The following is a 19,358-nucleotide window of genomic DNA, read 5'->3' as shown; positions in this document are numbered from 1 at the left end:
CAAATTAAGAAATGAAAACTTTGAAACAATCTTTTTTTAAGGTTTTAGTCTTTAGTTAGCTTGTGAGGTCTCTATCATGATCTGGAAAGACCAGGTGATGTCAAGGCTGTAGAAATACGTTAGTTACAATTACTTCTTATAGCTTTCCTAAACACTTTTCCTCAGTAGTGTTGGAAAAAGATCAATAAAAGATGGGAGATGTAGAAGGACTTAAAAAGAAACTCTTGCTGTAAGAAGAATCAAAACACACATTAGGGTGTGATATGGGTTTGTTATGAAATTGCAGCTGTTTTAAAAAGTATTTGGCAAACAACATCAGGTACTACTTTCTTCTTATGTTGCACTGTGGCTAAATTACTACAACAAGATTCAACATACTGCTTCAGGGTTTTTTTTTCTTTTTTTATTAAAGGAAAGAAAAAGCTACAACAGACATGGCTGACACCGGATGCTCACATTTTAACCCTATTAGTGCAACTGTGTGAAAATCCACAAGAGTAGCTTGTGGGATGGAATTATCTCTACTTTCACTGAAGGATGTTTCCTGAGGAGATGATGAAGGAAGCTTTAACTCTGCTTTCCTTTGCATTGTGAGAATTCAACCAAGGGTTGCTAGAAGAAGTTGTGGTTGTGTACTGCCCTACAAAAGAACCCTAGTTTGAATCTTGGTTTGGGCCTTTCTGTGCCGAGTTTGTAGAACTTCTCCTCATTTATGCACAGATTCTCTTCAGATATCCCGACTTCCTCCAAGAGTCCTTAAACATGCATGTTAGGTTATTGTGTAACTAAAGTCTCGCCCAACTTGCTACTTTAGATCTAATCCCCATGATGGTGAAGTGAACAGACAAAGGGTGGGTGGATTTGGTAAAAGTTAGTCTGAAAAGTTAAAAAAGTTAAAAGTTAAACTGAAAGAAACAAAAAAAATCATCAAAAGACAAAGTCCAGAATATCTGAAGGTTGACTGAATGAGCAGAAAGAGTACAGCTTTACAGAAATGTAATTTATTTATTTTTATGTTTTGGGTGTACAAGTAAAGACATTTGATTCTCAACTCTTGTCATCGAATCACAAGGATTGAAACTGATTTTTTACCATGAAATGAATGTAGTGAATTTCTTTCACATTAGCCAAATATTGGCCTTTGAGTTCAACAAAAGTCCTGATGAAATGATGATAGGAGCACATATTTTTCTATCTAAACTATTTAAAGTAGTTTTTACTTCATGTAGGAGGGATACAAAAAAATAAATGTATGTATTACATTTATTAGGACATAAAACTGTAGCACTTGATTAGGTAGTGGTCCCTTTATTTTCTAGAATAATTCATTTATTTTTTAAAAACATGTCTGAAGATCTTGTTTTTATTTAATTTAAAATAATAAATTTTCTTAGCTCATTTTCTGTTTGTTTTAAAGTGTTCCAGGATTCATAAAAAAAAAAAAAAAAACTCAGCATGGTGCAGATGGGAGGTTGCAGTAGACACTGTTTAAGGACACTTTCTTTTTCCTCCATTCTGAAGGATTCTTCCTGGACTTTTCTAGCTTTTGTCATTGTGGTAAATAACTATTTATGAATCAGCAGCAAACTGCCATTTGAGGCTCAAACATCTTATAAAAAACAACTCGTGTATTTTGAGTAGAGGGTCTGGAAAAACGTTAAACTTCAATGTCCAGCTCTACAGTACATCTTCAGTCTGGTGGGTATGACCTGACGAATCATACTACAATATGTAATTAAATGTTTGTAGTCTGGTGTTTATATTACAGCGGTGTGAGCTGCAACTCCCAGTGTTTGTCTGATGCAGTCAGTCGCACCTGCAGTGTGACCTGGACTTTCTGCAGGTAGTAGTAACCTCTCAGATGAGTAGAGGATTGTCCAGCACAGCCACACCAGCAGCAACGCCTCCGTCCGAGTGCTCTGAACTCTTCGTCCTCAGCAGATGACCCACACACTCATTCAACACCATTTCTTTACCCTGCCTGTGTTAAAGCAATGAAAAATGGCAGAATGTTGAAGTTTTCCACTCAGACAAGACAGGGTTACTGTTTTGTCTGAATGTATATATATATATATATATATATATATATATATATTGTTAACCATAAACATGCTGGTATGTACATGTACACATCTCTTCACACAAGCATAAATACGAACAGTAAGACTCAGTAATGCTGACCTACCTTACATATGCTCCAAACACTCCTAGTTCACTGAGACAGTTACTAATTGTGAGGGGACCGTCTCGTCTCAGTAAGTAGTTCTGTACGGGGGTGGGATTGATTTTATCCATCAGGATATAAGCTGTCCGCTCTGTATTGTCCTTTACTCCCTCCAGGACCTGACAGATCTCTGATCCATAGATGTTGTTACCTAATAAAAAGTAGTTAAAAGGTATGTGTGGGTAACTCTTGATGGTCCTGGACAACTTCGAACAGAACTTGGACTTGTCTGCTTTGACACACAGCTTCCATTAATGCCATAAAATAAAAGGAATAATTACATATTTTGGAGGATTTTAGTTTTTGCACATTGGGAAAACAAATCTTTGAAATATGTCTCTGTTTGTACCTCCTCCTTCTCGCTGAGGTTTCAGGACGAACTGGTCAGGTGCAGCTAAAGCCATTGCTACGGTTTTGTCCCCTTCTGGTCCCTGCAGACAACAGCAGTAAGGCTAAGCTGAGAAATAATGTGACTTATGTTATAGCACAAAAACACCAACATAATAAATAAAACAACTGCGTTGGGACATTTTTCTCACCATGTCTAGAGTGTAGAGGCCAGCGAATGTTGCCCTGATCTGCTCCACCACTTGAGGCTGACCTGGGAAGAAGTTCTCCAGAACTCCAGGTCTAGCCAGAACCTGCTGGACCTTCTTGGTTCCAGCCAAGTGAGTGCTGATATCCGGACATTTCACAGCCAGAGAGCGCTCCATCATAAGACGAGCATCCCAGGACTAAAATAAAAAAAGACAGATCTGAGTTCAAATCTCTCTGCATCGTGGTACAACTTTTAACAAAATCACATTATTTAATTCATTAAAACAACCATTAAATGATTATGCAACACCCATTTTAGAATCTTATTTCTGATCATTTCCTCTATAATGAAGTTTACATATTTGAACAGACAATTCATCAACATTTTTTTCAGCGCTCTTGTATCTAAAGGGCTTTTCTGGGGTACTGGCTGCCTGCTTTCTCTCGATGGACATTCCTGACAAAACAGCGAGCACACTGACCAGCAGAGCGTAACAAAGGTTTATTTTACAGACACAGAGAGCATGTGACCCCAGACCTACAACATAAACAGAGGAGTGAAGCAGAGTAACACGCTAGCACAGCAGATGTTACTCCTAAAACAGTGAAAAACATGCTTTCAGTGTGGCCACAAAGTGAACAGGACCACTAAAATCTGAAAGAAATCCAAGTTACAACAACCTTCACTGAAAATAATTCAGAACATAGGACTGAGCAGAGGATTTGAAGCTTTTTACTGAGCACTGCAGACCTCGATGATTTCAGGATAGTAAAATCTGAGTAGCTACACTTAGTTTCCTCTTAGCAGCATGTCATTTCGAAATGAAAATTCATACCAAGCTAAGAAACACCCAAAGCTGATCAGAAGTCAAATCAACTGCCTGCTAATGTTGACTGCAATAGTTCAATAGAAAGCTATACAGCAGTCTAAACGAGCTTTATAGTTTACTTTCACAAACCGTTTTACTCCTTCATATCTGTACAGGTCATATATGTCCATGTTACCTGTTCAGAAATGTAGTTCTGTGGCATGTATCCATTCCTGAAGTACACCACTGCAACCTCTTTGCCATCACTGAAATGACAGCAATATAATTGAACATTAAGCTAAAGTGATTATAATCAAGCCTTTGTGCTGTTTACAGCAGGTTTAGTTTTAGACAAATATTTAAATAATTTTAGAATGTACAGATAGTTAAAAGTAAAAGACTTACACAAATAGCCTCTTGTTCTGGTCCAGAGATCCTGTTTTATAGACGTCATCAAACCGTTTTCGTATAGTGGAAATGTTTCTGAAGACATACGATGGAAAAAGAAGTAAATGGAGATTTATGTGCTCAGAACAACAGTGTTACATCCTCCTGACTACCAGTAGTATAAATTTGTCCTATATCAATCAATCAATCAAAACTTTATTTATAAAGCGCCTTTCGTACAAGATTGTGGCTCAAAGCGCCTTACATTTAAAAACATTCCCGTCCAATCACCCTCACCCCCCAACCCCCATACAGGCACACACACTCCTTCAGCCTAGGATAATTCAAAGTACATGATGCCAGGTGCAGATGGACAAATGAGGAAACCTCATCAGTAGGGGATCCATCTGCACCAAGGGTGGGACAGTATTCTGCCAAGTTTCTGCAACTGCAGGGACACAGGAGCACGGCGGCCCGGGGAGACCTGGCTGAGACACCAGCCCCCACCGCCAAGACGTACGTCCCACCGCATCGATCAGCCACGGCCGGACACCACCCCCAGTACAGACGGACCCCCGTAGAGGAAACACTGGAAGGATCCAGAAACAATAAAAGGCAGTAAAAGAGCATTCAGTGTATAAAACGTCAGAAGTAATAAAACCAAATATTACGAAGCTAATTAAGACTTAAATAACTGAATATCAACTAAAAGCTAAGCTGAATAGATGGGTCTTCAACCCATCTATGGAGGACATTTGTAATATTTGAGATATTTGTAAACCTGAATATCTCCATCCCCCTGCACGCTATTAAACCCACTCATTTTGTTCTCTAAAAAGGACATCCAGGGCTTTTGAATGTTACCACATTTATAGGGGTGGGGCTTTGGGAACATCCTGTTTTTCTTCAAGGAAAATGGCATTCATTACCACAATCACATTTCATAAGAAGAGGAAAAGTAAGTGCATAACTTCTTTTTGTGCAAATGTAGTCCTGAAGTATTATTGTAATATTTCTTTATGATATCTCTTGAGAACACATTAAACCATTTTCTAAATGAATATAACAACATTTTACCACAACATTTAAGAGTTTGAGAATTGTCTTCTGTAGCGGACACTTGTAGCTATTTCCTGAATTTTGTTCTGTATTTTTCAATTAAGAAGAACAAGTTTCATTGTCAGAGTTTTCTCATTACCCTTCAAACAGTCGGGGGAATAAAAAAAAATATTAATTAAACAATTTTTTCTGGTAGTCAGGAGGATATGATGTGCCTCAAAAGAGCAGCTTTTTTTTTCACACTAGCAGTTTTCTTTCAATGATGGTGTCTTTCAGTTTAACTGTTCTGGCTTTGAGGGGCAGGTTTGTCTCTTCTGCATGTCCAACAACCTCATCTGTTGACACCAGGTGGAAGGGAAACAACTCTACTGCAACTAAGTGTCTTTTTGCTGTATAACTGGACCAACTGGTCAAAGTTAAAACTAACTGCTTTTAGTTTTTTTGACAGTTTGATACAGGATATTGGTTTGGCAAAGTCATGCTGGAAAAAGCTAAATTTAGCCAATATGTGATGCAGATCTGCAAGCATGTCCATGGGATGTGCTTGTGGATCCCTAAGCTCATGAATATTTAACCTCACACTCCTTTACACATTACACAGAAAACAGTTTTCATATTAAGACACGTTTAGGAGCAGCAATAAAACGAGTTAGCAAGTTACCGCTTGCCGTTTTATAGACAGAACAGTGACAGAATTGAAAATGAAAATCATATCATTGGAAGAAAACTGTCAACATGAAAAACTGCTGTCAACATATAAAAACACGGTCTGCATAAACATTTAATATTTTAAATTGAGAGTTAAAAATGTTCTTAATATCTACATTTTAGCTCTTATTGGAGCTAGCAACTCCAATATGGTCAGCTTAACATAAATGATATTAGAAAGTAACGCTACGCTACAGGAGTACTTCATTGGTGAGCTTTCAGCTTTTAAGGTATCAGGAAAAGCGGTACAGAAGCATTAAAGTTGCAAACTAAAATTTTTCATTGAAGCAGTTATAAAACAAACAAACACAATGTTAGATTATGTGTTATTAATATGTGTACTTCTTCATAGAAAGCCCATCCTTACTCTTACTTTTTCCACAGCTCGCTCTCAATGTACCGCTGATCAAAGATGTTCCTCTGGACGTCTTCCACCAAGAACATGACAACAGCTCTGTAACAACAAGTTACTCCTGGTTATTTCTTTAGAAAAAAAATCATAACATCTGGATTAGGAGCTACTTTCTTACTACCTTTTAAAAGGACATTTTTAACCCTTTGATGACTACTTCTTAAATTATACTCTTGCAATGGTATAGAGGTTACGCCAACCCGTAAAGCCACTGAGATCCCCGACTCCAGTATGAATACGCTTGAAGCACCTTATTGTTGGGGTGGTGAATACAAGCCTGCACATGCTGTTTATTGCAATATAAAATCAGTTTATTATCCATTTTCTTTTTGCCAAAACAGTACCTCTGTTCTTTAACAGTGATTGTAATGCACAAAATCTGTTTACAGCATCTGGTTGGCGATGTAAGGTACAATGGGCCATCATCATTGCAGTGCACTGTAAGGGGAATACAGATGCTGTGTAGAAGAAGGGGATGAGCAGACTCTTCTTCCTAAGGAAGATCATATCCTTCAGTGTATGAAGCAAACTGCTGGAGATGTTCTTCCGGGCTTTGGAGGCCAGTGCCATCATGTTTATTATGGTGTGCTGGGCGACCAGCTCTGCATCAGGGATGCCAGTAGAATAAACTCATTCATAAGGCTGGTCAGACAGGAGGTCCCTGAACAAACTGGCCTCCTTCACGTACAAGTCTTTACACCTACTACATGGTATACTGGAAGGACGTCTGCAGCTCTGCTGTAAAAAAAAAAAAATCATTCCTCCCATTGACGTGCTAACATCTCTTCACTGCATCCATATTGTCATTTGTACATAGTCTCCCTGTGTATATTGTACGGCTGGGCACATTAAATGCATTAAAATCAAGTATTAACAGTTTAGTTTTTTTTTTTTTTAAGTTCTTTCTCACTGGCCACATGCAGAGATTTGCAGTCCATGCCTCTTCCTCCATGTCTGGTTCTGCTGCAGCAGTGCGTCTGATGTAATCAGGAGAGAAGACACATTTTCTGTCTGGCACTTTAGAAGAAAAAGACCCCACATTTCTCTTTGTCTGTAAAAAGTCATGTAAATGGGCAGAAAATTGTAATTTTTGGATAGGAAACTGCCCCCAAAAAGACAATGAGAAACGTAGCTTATTACTATCATTTATTTATTTACTAACTAACTAACTAAATAGAAGTTTTGAGGAGAGACAGCAGTGGTGAGACATTGTATGACTATTTTACAAACGTGAAGCGTAAATAGGGCTATAGAATTATGATAGAGGATATTCATCAGATGTTGTTCCTTCTGTGTTTAGAAGGAAGCAGCTTCATACAGCTTTAAATTCATCTTGCTGACTTTTTACCTTTTAATTAGTTAATCCTGAAAATGTCATCCTTCTTTGTCATAAATATTTGAGATTGAGATATATATATATATATATATATATATATATATATATATATATATATATATATATATATATATATATACATATATATCAATGTATAAAATAAAATATTTTTACTCCAAAGAGCTCATTCCAGCTAAATAAAACTTGTTTAGAGCTGCTATTAATTTCCTACCAAACATAACCACTCAGAGTGCCGTTTCTTCCTCTGCATTGAAATGAGCATTTCATGTTTACTGTGTAGGCTGACGTGTGCTGGAAATTCAGAGGCAAAACACACACATTCATATATTTAACATAAATCATTTTTCTTTGATGGCCAATCAGAAATTTTATTCTAATAATCAATACCACTGCTACTGCTACAAATGGCAAGAAAACAGTGACAAACAAGTTCAGAAACTATTTCATTTTGCTCAAAGTTTGTCCCAGAATGCTTTGTTTAGAATACCTGTCATTAAGAAAAGATTCAGCAATATTTTGTAAAGCCTCACATAAAAATGTGAATGAGACACTTTTCTCATTAGCTGCTCTGTAACCATGAAGGGTTGTCTGTGGTAATACAGACTAGTTTCTTTCCACCTGGTCCCCGTAGCTATTGTTTGCAGACCAGCAGCTGTGTTCTGCCCGGTGTGATCTGGAAAAAATGAGTCTGGAGACATTTCGTTTTCACGTTGAAATCTGTATCAATAAAATGTAGTGCGACATTCATATACGGCTCTATGGTACAGCTTGACCACTGGTCCGTAGCGGTGGTGAAACATTGGACTGTAGCCACGTCCTTCACACCACCCTCATCATCCAGGGCATGGAGAGACACTCCACTAAAATTGTGTTTTGATGGCAGTGATACCGTTTGTCCAAAGTGTTGATGAGTTTCTTAAATCCCTGGTTGTTCACTGTTTTAACTTGTTACGGCCCTGCTTGTCATGGACAAGCTGGGGCTCGTTTATGTTTGATTAAGGGCGGCAGAGCGCTTCCAAGAGTGGCTAAGGCCAGCGCTCTTGTCCCCGCCCCTTTGAGATTGGCATCCCTCTGGACCAGTCAGGCTGCAGCTCATGAGGAAGCTGAGGCTGAAAAGGCTGCAGCCGAGGCAGGTCTGGGGGGGGGGGGAGATGCCAGAAAGGCTTCGGCCGCTCTCCCCCTCATGTTGTGCACTGGGTGTGTGTGTCGCGACCACTTCATCGGCCACAATGGGTGCGTTAAGTTTTATGTTATGTTAAGTTTCCTTTGTGGATTATTTTAGGGCTGGGCTAGGTTAGCATTTTATTGTGTTGTGACTGTGGTCACTTTAGTTATGGGCCTGTTGCTTTTGTTTGACTTTAGTCTCACCACCGAGTTGCTAGTGTGTGTTTTGTTTGCAGACGATGTGTGTTTAGGTATAGGTTTATTCTGTTTGTTTCTTTCTGCAGGTCCGCTAACCCCAGCCCATCTTTTATTTCACAGGATTCATTCACACTCACGGGATTTGTTAATAAATGGGCTTTCGTTTTTACCATCTGTCCTCACCGTGTTTTCTTTTATAAACTGTTACACCCTTCCTCATACCCCTGAAAGGTGGGTCGTAACAAAGTGGGGGCTCGTCCGGGATATTTCCTTCTAATGTCATCGTGAAGGATCTCCTGGGGTTTTTGCACGGTGTGGAAAAGGTAGCCATTTGGTTTTTTTTTTCTTGTGTGCGTGATTGGGCACTGTTATTTTGGAGGGGGCTTCCGGTTGGCAGCTTCCGGTGGAGCGTGGTGCCGATGGGTGAGTTTACTCCATGCTGCTGGCGGCATTCGGAGCTGCTGAGGACACGACTCCGGTGGGAGCGTGTGTGGGTGTAAAGGTGATTGGTGACCTGAACTGTAAGCCGCAGCTGTGTAGGGCGCTCTGGCCTAGGGGTGACCCGTCGTGATGCTGAGGACGTGCCTCTCAATGGTTGCGAGGGTGACGCGGGTTGAGGGCCTGGTGTCCTCCCCTGAGACGCCGTTACTGACTCTGACACCCTGGTGGGGGTGTAGACGGTGCGGACGTGTGAAGGCTGCGCGTGTTCAGGCGCTCTCCTTTATTTGTGCTTTTGCTGCTCCGTGGTGAATTGTGTGCCTGTCATTTGTAGCGTGGTGGGGTGAACTCGCCGTCGGCCCCCTTTCGGTTGTGGTGGCCGAAAGGGTTCGCTTGTGTGTGGTGTGAGTGATTTGTTTCACTCACCTTCGGAGGACGAGGCAAGACTGGGTGTCTTGTCCCCCTCATTTGTGGTGGTGGTGTTGTGTTGTGTACCAGCTGTGCTAGGTGGTATCCTTTTGTGTGGGCTGGACTATTCGAGCGTAAGTAGCAGGATGAGGCCTGCCGGATTGATGTCCTTAGTCGGGGACGGTAGAATAGTCCCAGAAGGTTAGGTGTACCACCTTGTTCTGTGGAGAACATTTTGGGGCACTGGCTGGGTTTGGGAGCAACACTGCCAATTGTGTTTTTGTTGTTTTTTTTGTGTGTGTCTTTTTGTATTGTGCCAAAATCCTTGTGAGAGGATTTTGACACTTTAGGAGGGGTGTGTTACGGCCCCTGCTGTTTGCAGACAGCTGAGGCCGTTTGTGTGGTGATTAGGGGCGGCAGAGCGCTGCCCGGAGTGGCCAGGGCCAGCGCCTTTGTCCCCGCCCCTGTGTGACTGGCACCCCTCTGGACCAGTCAGGCTGCAGCCCGAAGGAAAGCTGAGGCTGAAAAGGCTGCAGCCTAGGCAGGTCTGGGGGGGGAGAAACCAGAATGGCTCCGGCCTCTCTCCCCCTCATGTTGTGCACCGGGTGTGTGTGTGTCGCGACCACCTCCTTTTCCACAATGGGTGCCTTAAGTATTTAGTCGAGTTAAGTTTACTTTGTGTTTGTGGTAGAGCTGGGCTAGGTTAGCGTTTTATTGTGTTGTGACGACGGTCACTTTAGTTTATGGGCCTGTTGCTTTTGTTTGGTTTTAGTTTCCTCACCGAGTTGCGGTTGTGTCTGTGTGTGCACTCGGTGAGTGGTTGGTATAGGTTTTGGTTTGTTTCTTTCTGCAGGTCCGCTAACCCCAGCTCATCTTTTGTTTTACAGGTTGTCCATCACTTTCACGGGAATTGTAAATAAATGTGCTTTTATTTTGAAATTACATCTGTCCTCACCGTGTTTTTTTGTTACGTTAAGTTATGTTTGTTTATAACGTTTGTCTCTCTGTGTCTCTGAAAGCTGATAGGTTATTTAGTTGCGACTCACAAAAATGGAATATTTTTCTATTTTCTTGTGTCGCGTCGCAAGCCCCCGTGTGCATGTCTGCGTGAGCGAGTGCAACATTTCACATGCACGAATGTCGCCTGTCACTTGGCTGGAGAAGGGCAGCAATTTTCGCCTCATCGCGCAAGCTCCATAGAAAACGATGGAGAAGGAGCAACGTCGCCTCCTGTGGGTCCAGCCCTTAACTGGCGAGGTGTTTGCAACTCGCGTTGAATAAAAACTAAAACAGTCGGGCTGTGGGAGGAGTCTGCAGCAGAGCGCTGCAATGCCAGTGGCGCTCGATTTCCAACTGAAAACAGCACAAGAGGAAACTGCGAAGGACAAAAATAATCTAATCATTTCATTTTTAGGATCGCTGAAAACCCAGATCGTAATAGTGATTAAAATTCGATTAATCGCCCAGCCCTAGTGGGAAGGCTTTATGAGCTGCCTTTTGCTGTGACAAAAATACAGTGTTGTGTTGAGGCCAGGTTTGCCATCAACATCCATTTTTCCTTTGAAACGATATCTGACAGTTTGATGGGATGCAGTTTGTAATATTTATGAAATCAGGATCTTCTTCACCTGAGTGAACGCTCCATGAACTATCAGATGACATGCTTTCATCTGTGTTGTCGAGGATTTTTTGAAATACGCCGGCTACCGTTGTTGCAATACGTGTTTGAGAAAGTGAGACGCTAGAATGCACTAAACATTAGAACATGATACACCATCCAGCATTAGATGGAAGTAATTCTTACAAAATGTCTCTTTAAGGAGGGAGGAAATAACTAGTGAACATCGAAAGAAGTCAATTAGAAACTGGGGTCAGTTTTTAGTAGGACTCATTTGAGATGGTTGGTGGGGGCAAAGTTGATCAGCCCCACAATGCTGTGTGCTGTGCTTTCACCTGTTGGACAGATTTTGGTAATTTTCTTAAAGGTCCCATATTATGCAAAATTCACTTTTTAATGGTTTTGGAACAGTCATACTGGTCCCCCCGCATGTGTAGGAGACCCGTAAGTGTGAAACTCTTTCAGGCGCTCTCTCTCCGCCCTGCTCCACCTCTAGGGAAGTAAGCGCTGAAATGAGCTTGTTTGAAAGCGTGTACGTTATGACGTCATAAGGGACAATAACCACTCCCCACAGAGCGATGGACCCGTCTACCGGCTCTCAAAGCCCGCCCTCTAAAAATCACCTAGCGCCCAGTGTTTTTCCCTCTTCGGCAACCCTCGTTAGCGGACATGGCTAAGCGACAGAAGCACTGTTCTGTTTGTGGCTGCATAAATGAACACGAAAACGTTTTTTTACTTCCATCCACTGAACCCACGAGGACTGAGTGGATTCATTTTATTTTTGGAGGAAATGTACCCGGAAAACTTCCAAAGGTTTTGCATGTCTGTGGCCAGCATTTCAAAGAGGACTGTTTCCATAACATGGGGGCATGGAAAGCAGGCTTCGCCAACCGTTTGAAGCTGAAGCCAGGTTCAATACCAACTGTCCGTGACACAGCTGGAGAGGTAAGAGCTGGCAGTTATTTTATCGTTTCGGCCTTATTAGTCTGATAGCTTGAAAATATATTAACCTGTCAATCACCTCATGACGGGCGATGCGATGGGCGGAGCCAACAGCTAAGCTGCTCCACCAGGGTTCCGCCCACCATAAACGGCACATTTCTGAAGCTGCTAAAAAGAGGGAGGTGAAGAGAAGCCGCTGCACTCAAACTGAGGGTCGATTTGTCCATACCATGGCGGAAATATTTCATTTAGATATTAATGAATGGTCTCAGATTGGGAATAAAGTGTATAATATGGGACCTTTAACTTTAATGGACTGTTTCAACTTTGTTGCAATTACATTATCAATATAATAACCAACATTATTCCAGCTTCTGCTGATTTAGTCCCATAAGTCTCTTTGTGATCAGTTCTGTTTGAGATGTCATACAGGTCAGGACAAACAGAGACAAGAACAAGCTTCTTATCTATTTTAATAGTTTTTTGGATGACAATTTTTTGCCTAAGTGGTTGATTAAGTGGCAATGGCAACGACAGAGCCTTTCTAAAAGGTTCAGAAATCTTCTACACAAAGAGCTGGCTGCATAAAATATATGTTGGAAATTCACTGTCTTGTGCGTAGGGATGAAGAACCACACCACATCCTTGAGAGGAGCACAGCGTTTTAGATATCTAGCTGCAGACCCAGCATTCACTTTACAGGCATTACCAGTGTCTATATTTCATTCAGGCAGCCATCAGTAGCCAGCAGAGACCAATGAACAGTGGAGTGACGGATGCTGCTGTTCGCCAAATACCATCAGTGTTACATCATTTTAGAGCAAGCTATCCCAAACTGGGGGTTCCAACCACCACAGGGGTCCCAAGATCATTTCAGAGGGTCGCCAGATCAAAAAATATAATCTACACTTATCAAATTAATTTGGGATTTTAATTAGTGCTGTCAAAAGTAACACATTAAAGGTGCACCACAGAACTTTTGCAATTTTCCCAGCAATGTGCCCCCTATTGAGAGCTAATTCAGCATCCATCTTGCATCCTACCTGCACTGTGAGCCTTCTCCAGCCAGCAAAACAATTTTTTCTTGGTTTTGTGTTCTGTCCCTTTCTCTTTCTTTTTCTCTCTTCCTCCGATAATTTCTTTTTACATTTCTTTGCTGAATCAGCCACGGTTCACTTTCAAAACAGCTGGTTTTATATCGGTTTGCCAGCATGTGAGGCGAAACTCGGATGAAACGTCACGTGGCGTCCTGGATGAAAAAATTGTTCAGTGCAGCTTCTCAGCCTCAGGACGCTGCTGGGCAATGGTGGCTCCAGAAATGTTCATAATAGACGTGCATTAACATATTAATGCATAAAAAACAGCCATTAGTCATGCTATATTAAAAATCCAAACTTGTTATCTTGGTGAGAAACTGTGATTTTGGCCATGTAGGTGCTTGGTTACAGCAGTGAACAAAATCCACAAAAAAACTTTATCCTCCTTATTTCTGAAGATTCTGACAGTTTTCAAACCTTACTCAGGGGTGTCCAAAGTCGGTCCATGATGGCCGCTGTCCTGCATGTTTTTAGTGTGTTCCAGCTTCAACACGTTTGACTCAAATTAAAGGATCCAACACCCTGTGAAGCACTGCAGAATGACTCAGTAATTTGAGTCAGATGTGTTGGAACAGGGATACATCGAAAACCTGCAGGATTGTGGCACTCGAGGACCGGAGCTGCACACCCCTGATTTAGAGGATGGCTGCATGACATGACACGATTAACCACTTAAGGCCCATTTATGGTCATATGACAGCTACTCTGTTCAGCAATACACCCACATAGCTAGATGTGGTCTAATAAAAGAAGCCATATGAGCAGATATCTTCACCCAGGAATGTGTTGAAAAGAAAAGGGACCTCATCCATCTTGAGGTAAAATCTGTATATTTTACACAAAATGCATATTTTATTCCTACCTCTCTGACCCGTAGAGCTCCCAGGCTTTGGCAGCTGCCCGAGCCAGACCAATTGCAGGGTTGTTGTCGAGGATGCGCTGGCTCTCTTCAAACCTGCCTGCCACTTTCAGGATGTGTCTGTTGAGTGAGAGAGATAGCTCCTTTGGAAATCCTAATTGTACATTGCTGCTCTTGTCTTGCTCTAATCAACATAACGTCACCATTACTGTTGAGACCTGGTTGGTGATTCATTTAAATTAAAAACATGCATACTTTTTTGTAATAGTTATAAATGTCATGGTGACCTTTAGTTGCACTTTAAAGATTTTCTAATCTACATTCATCGACCACTTTATGTACACTTGTTGAATGGCAGCAACTTTACATCTAGACATACAGACATGGTCAATATGACTTGTTGAAGTTCAAACTGAGCATCAGAATGGGATTAAAGGGAATTAAGTGACTTGAACATAGCATGGTTGTTGGTACCGCTCTGATGATTCTCCATTTCAGTTGCTACATTAAGATGGTAGGGTCAGAATTTGGTGGAAACAACAGAAAAACACGGATCTATTCTGCCTTGGGGATATTTTGTTGACCACAATTTTTCTTAGTATCAACTAAATATGGTTTAAACACCACAGTCTATCTGAGTATTGTGGGCAACCATGTCCATCCCTTCATGACCATACTTGTACCATCTTCTGATGGCTTTTTCCAGCAGGATAAAGCACCATGTCACAAAGCTCAAATCACCTCCAACTGGTTTCTTAAACATGAAAATACTGTACTTCACTGTAGCTGTGGAATGTGGTGGAACGGGAGATGCTCATCATGGATGTGAAGCTCCAACCCGATACTAGCTAGGTGTACCTATTAAAGAGTCCAGTAGGTTTATGTGCAAGACTTATATTCATCTAACGTATAACTAATGACTTACTTACCTGTGTACATCTGGCGTGCGTGACGACAGGCCTCCAAAACTTGCAGCAAATGTATTGATCTCAATCTGCTTTAGAGAAGACATCTTATCTTTGCTCTGGTCCAGCATGTAGTCAGACCGATTGAGTCCCAGCACGACAGACTGAAAAGAAGGCCAAGAACCCTCATTCAGTTTACTTAGTAATGATGGAGGCAAAAGTAACTCCCCTTTACAAGCACAAGCTAATATGCTTTGGGGATTTACAGTAAAACTGAACAACTCTTGAAATTTTTCAAGACATAATTATTTTCCTTTAAATATTGATAAAGGGAAAGGAAAAGCCAATATTCTTTTTATAAAATAAGTCTCTCAAATCAGTCTAATTTTACATTTCCTGGCCTATGTGGCCCATTTTATCAATCCTAGAAACCTCTCTGGCTTTGGGCAGCTGTTGTTAAACTAAGCCATAGATTGTAATAAGGTAATAAATTTCTGTAGTGAATAATTGAAACATTATTTGACTCTTTGTGCATTAATATTTTTTTAAGAGCAATCCCAGGGATTCAGCAGCTTCATTAAACTCTGAAAACTATTCACAGACGGTTGTGATTTTAAAAAAGACTAACCCCTGATTTCCACCGGCGGCATGTGCGCCATGTTATGGCTGCGCCGCGGCCTCCGCTGCTATTCACCGCTATTTCATTCAATGGTTTGGTTTCCACCGGGTGCTCCGCGGCATGTATCAGAAGCATCCTAGAAGCGCATTGTCGCAGCCCTCTGATAAATTTACGCGCCAAGTTTATTTTTGATGCTCCACGCACCCAGAATGTGTCAATTTCTGCAGTTCAGATAGGGGCAGACAGGAAACCAGACACGCGAGCAGTGTATTTTTCAAAACAAAAGCCCCATGCAGATGTGTGCTGCTGAACCATGTAAACATTACGTGTTTAACGCGTCAGAGGGTATCAGTGTTTTTTTGTTTTTTTTGTCATCATAGATGATGAAAGTGGAGAATTACAAGATTCTCCACCCCTCCTGTGATTACGTGATCTCGTGGATCCTGCTAGGTGGACTGCACTCGCTCCACAAACTGACATGCTCCTGGAATAGTTTGCCGCACCAGAGGTCGGAGCAAAACCGTGGTGCAGCCGTAATGTGGCGCACACACACCCGGTGTAAAGGAGGGGTAAGCGATAGCACTGTGCTCAGCTTGACGACTAAGTAGGGATGCACCAATCCAATATTGGTATCGGTATTGGTACCAATATTGGTACCAAGAAATTTCTAGATTGAGTATTGGTGATAATGGGCCCGATCCATAGGAGCAGATCTATTTAGTGTAATTCTATGGGGTACGCTTTGAGTAAATTCATGCGTTAATGACTCGCCATGTGGAGTCCCCCCCGTGTCCGCTAAACATACACAGTAAGTCTATTTTTGACAGAACATGCGTCCAAACATGTCAAAGTCAGCAGTTCAGATAGGGGCAGACAGGAAATCAGACACAGGAGCAGTGTGAAAGCTTCTGGTAATTTTCAAAAGAAAAGCCCCCAAGCAGATTAGTGCTCACTTAACCATGTAAGGATTACATCATTGTTCAGCGTGTCTCAGTCTTTTTTTTTTTTCATCATGGACGACAAAACGGTTATCCTGGAAGTGGAGACTCACAAGATTCTCCAAAAAGATCGACAAGTTGAGACGACCAGATTTTTTTTACCAGGCCAGTGAAGCTATTGTTTTATTCAGCAGCTTTTGTAATGGATGTTTAATTTCAGGGCTTAAAGTACCATCAAAATGTTCTATAATACATAATGGATGCATTTTTTTATATTCTAACATACCTGAGACTTTCCCTCTTTGAGGATCTGTTGGTGGATCCTGAACAACCTTGCAGTGAAATCATCCACTTCAATGGTGCTACAAACAAGAAACTCTATTAAAATCTTAACAAGTAATTAAATACGACACATTGTTTATGAATTACAATGATAGATAATTAGCAGAGATCCCCAGACGATGTGACAATAATCTCTTATCACATCTCAGACTAGCCAAACACATTCAGGGTTAGACTGTTTCTTACCTTGCTAATGCGTTTTGCAGGAAGTCTGTGTCCTGGCTGATCTTGTCCACTAATGTGTTGTAGTAAGTTTGCACTGCCAGAGCCTGGAGGAACACAGCTTTGGGGACTGGCGAGGGGAAGAGTGTGAACGGAGCGTAGGTCACCAACTGCAAAACAAGTTGTAAAATCCAAGAAAAGAATACAGACATCAAAATGCTGTTTCTCAGAAACAGAGTCAGTGGATGCAGCATATGAATCCCTGTAATTGCAAACACGGGATTAATAAAGAGCCATTTGATCCTGTGCTACAGAGCAGAACAAATTCCTAACGTGACTTCACAGTGAAAACATTTGTTTCATCAGCGATGGCTTTACAGGCCACTCATGTTGGTAGTTGCTCCCAACTTCACACAGACAAACCAAAAATGAACCAAAAACTAAAACGAGGTGCATCTGCTTTTCAAGATCAGACACAGCAGTGGTTCAAGAGAATTTTTCCCCCCAAAATGACTACTTTTCTTATTTTCTAATGGTAAATCCCTTACATCTAGACAAGTTTCTACTGCTTAAAAGTAGCAGTGAATGATGTAAAGAGTGTCTTTGTTATTGTCATAGCCACTGCAGGTTGGTTAAAAATGTATAAGCTTACAAATCACACCTCAGATGAGTTGGGGGTCTCTTGGGTCCTCATCAGGACGCCCTGCAGGAGTGCTTCATCTTTTGCCACATCTGCCAGTTCTTTAATCAGAGAGGTATTGGTCATCACCTCATCCGGTATCCCCTGGGCCATTTTAGTTCACCTGAAGTAACAAAAACAGTCAAAGTCTGTGTTAGGAAAATTTCCCATCAGTTTGCTCTAAAGCTGCACAAAAAAACGCTAGAGAAGGCAAAATACACTCAACAACCTACAGGGGGGTAAACAGGTGTATGAACTTAAAATCAAGTACTTCCAAAACAGATGTCGACAACAAACATTATATGAAAGAAAAGAGTGGAGTTAAACAGAAATGGTGCTTCACTTCCTAGTAAACTGGGAAATATATAATATTTTACGAGCTATTATCATAAGGGTTAGGAATAATCATTTTTGTGAAGCGCTGACTGATACAGAAAGAAACAGAATGCTGATTAAATACAAAAAAAATAATCTCCTAATATAATATAATGTGTGTCCTATAATAACGTGTATATAAAACACTTACAACTAAACTGACCCAGCGCTATAGATTTAACCAGGTGAACACCAACGTTCAGCTAACAGCGGCTCGCGACTGTAGCCTGTTAGCTTACCTTAGCTAGCCGACTTGCACAGCTTTTGTCGCCTCTGAACATTTCTTACCTCGGTGGTTCTGGTTAACTGTACGACTGCCTGCACTAACTCCCAGTATCGACTCAGAAATATCAGGTGGGTCTGTTGTCAACTTCAGTGAACAGCGACTGACTGAGTTGGTGGTGTGTATGTGTGTAAGAGAGAGCTGGAGCTGGGCGGAGTGGACGGCTGTCAAGTTGTACAAACACTACTTCCCGTATTTAAAAGCTCCTTAAGATGTCAGATTATCACACACATTGTTTACTCATAGAATGTTTACTCATCATGTTGTTTATTACCTAAAATCAGTAGAGGCATATGCTGTAATTCAAAATGTAGAGAGTTTACTAAAGATGTGCCCAAGAGTTTTTTCCTTTTTTCCCACATGTGATTCGTTCAGCCTCATGCTGCATTCAATGTACCTCGGAATCGAATCTTCGTGTTTTCTACATTGCATTTGGCTTCCTCAGCCAAGTTTTAGCCGCAGCTTAAAAACAAAAAAACAAAACAAAGAACATTTGACAGTGATATGTATCACTTAAATGACGACACATCGACACATGATGGTAAATCACCCAAAGTTAATTTATTTAATGATTAATTAGCGCAGTGGCCTCAAAGAAAATTCTATTTTTCTTGCTTACCTGTCTTATTGGGGGGCAGCCGTAAAATGTGCACTAAGATGGTCTTCAAATCTCACCCGTTGTATCGAACATCAAATCCAATTAATAATGGCATTGTCTTATATTTTCTTTCTTTAAGAAGAGATTTTTCTAATTCTGTTTACCTCAAATGTTGTTTTAAATGGCCCCGCCCACAAGCAAATTCTACTATCTACCACTGATTGGGCAATAAGAATCTTT

General features: G+C 41.1%; 1 protein-coding gene across 4 annotated transcripts; it reads right to left on the bottom strand.

Moving 5' to 3' along the window:
• Window positions 1-985: 985 nt before the first annotated feature.
• On the bottom strand, window positions 986-19,235 carry gss (glutathione synthetase). Of its 4 annotated transcripts, none has more exons than XM_042003117.1 (13): window positions 19,140-19,235; window positions 17,845-17,986; window positions 17,208-17,353; window positions 16,966-17,041; window positions 15,147-15,286; window positions 14,221-14,337; window positions 6,098-6,178; window positions 3,976-4,053; window positions 3,767-3,836; window positions 2,764-2,958; window positions 2,574-2,655; window positions 2,186-2,375; window positions 986-1,981 (listed from the first exon to the last, which is right to left on the bottom strand). In XM_042003117.1, exons 2-13 carry the CDS (start codon window positions 17,974-17,976, stop codon window positions 1,858-1,860), a joined length of 1,431 nt encoding a protein of 476 aa, XP_041859051.1. In that variant the 5' UTR covers window positions 17,977-17,986; window positions 19,140-19,235; the 3' UTR covers window positions 986-1,857. The 4 variants fall into 4 exon arrangements, with proteins under 4 accessions (XP_041859051.1, XP_041859049.1, XP_041859050.1 ...); XM_042003115.1 differs by lacking the exon at window positions 19,140-19,235 and adding an exon at window positions 18,477-18,871; XM_042003116.1 differs by lacking the exon at window positions 19,140-19,235 and adding an exon at window positions 18,526-18,871.
• Between the last annotated feature and the right edge of the window lie 123 nt (window positions 19,236-19,358).

The sequence above is a fragment of the Melanotaenia boesemani genome, chromosome 13, assembly GCF_017639745.1.
Source record: "Melanotaenia boesemani isolate fMelBoe1 chromosome 13, fMelBoe1.pri, whole genome shotgun sequence".
Taxonomy (NCBI): Eukaryota; Metazoa; Chordata; class Actinopteri; order Atheriniformes; family Melanotaeniidae; genus Melanotaenia; species Melanotaenia boesemani.
Note: the sequence above shows the minus strand (reverse complement) of the source record. Positions and strands in the feature narration are given on the sequence as shown.

Coding starts and splice junctions, on each gene's coding strand:
- gss (XM_042003117.1), bottom strand. CDS start 17,976: ATGGCCCAGGGGATACCGGATGAGGTGATGACCAATACCTCTCTGATT. Junction 14,338..15,146: donor CGCACGCCAGATGTACACAG/GTAAGTAAGTCA, acceptor CTCACTCAACAG/ACACATCCTGAAAGTGGCAG. Junction 6,179..14,220: donor GAGCTCTACGGGTCAGAGAG/GTAGGAATAAAA, acceptor TTGTTGTTACAG/AGCTGTTGTCATGTTCTTGG.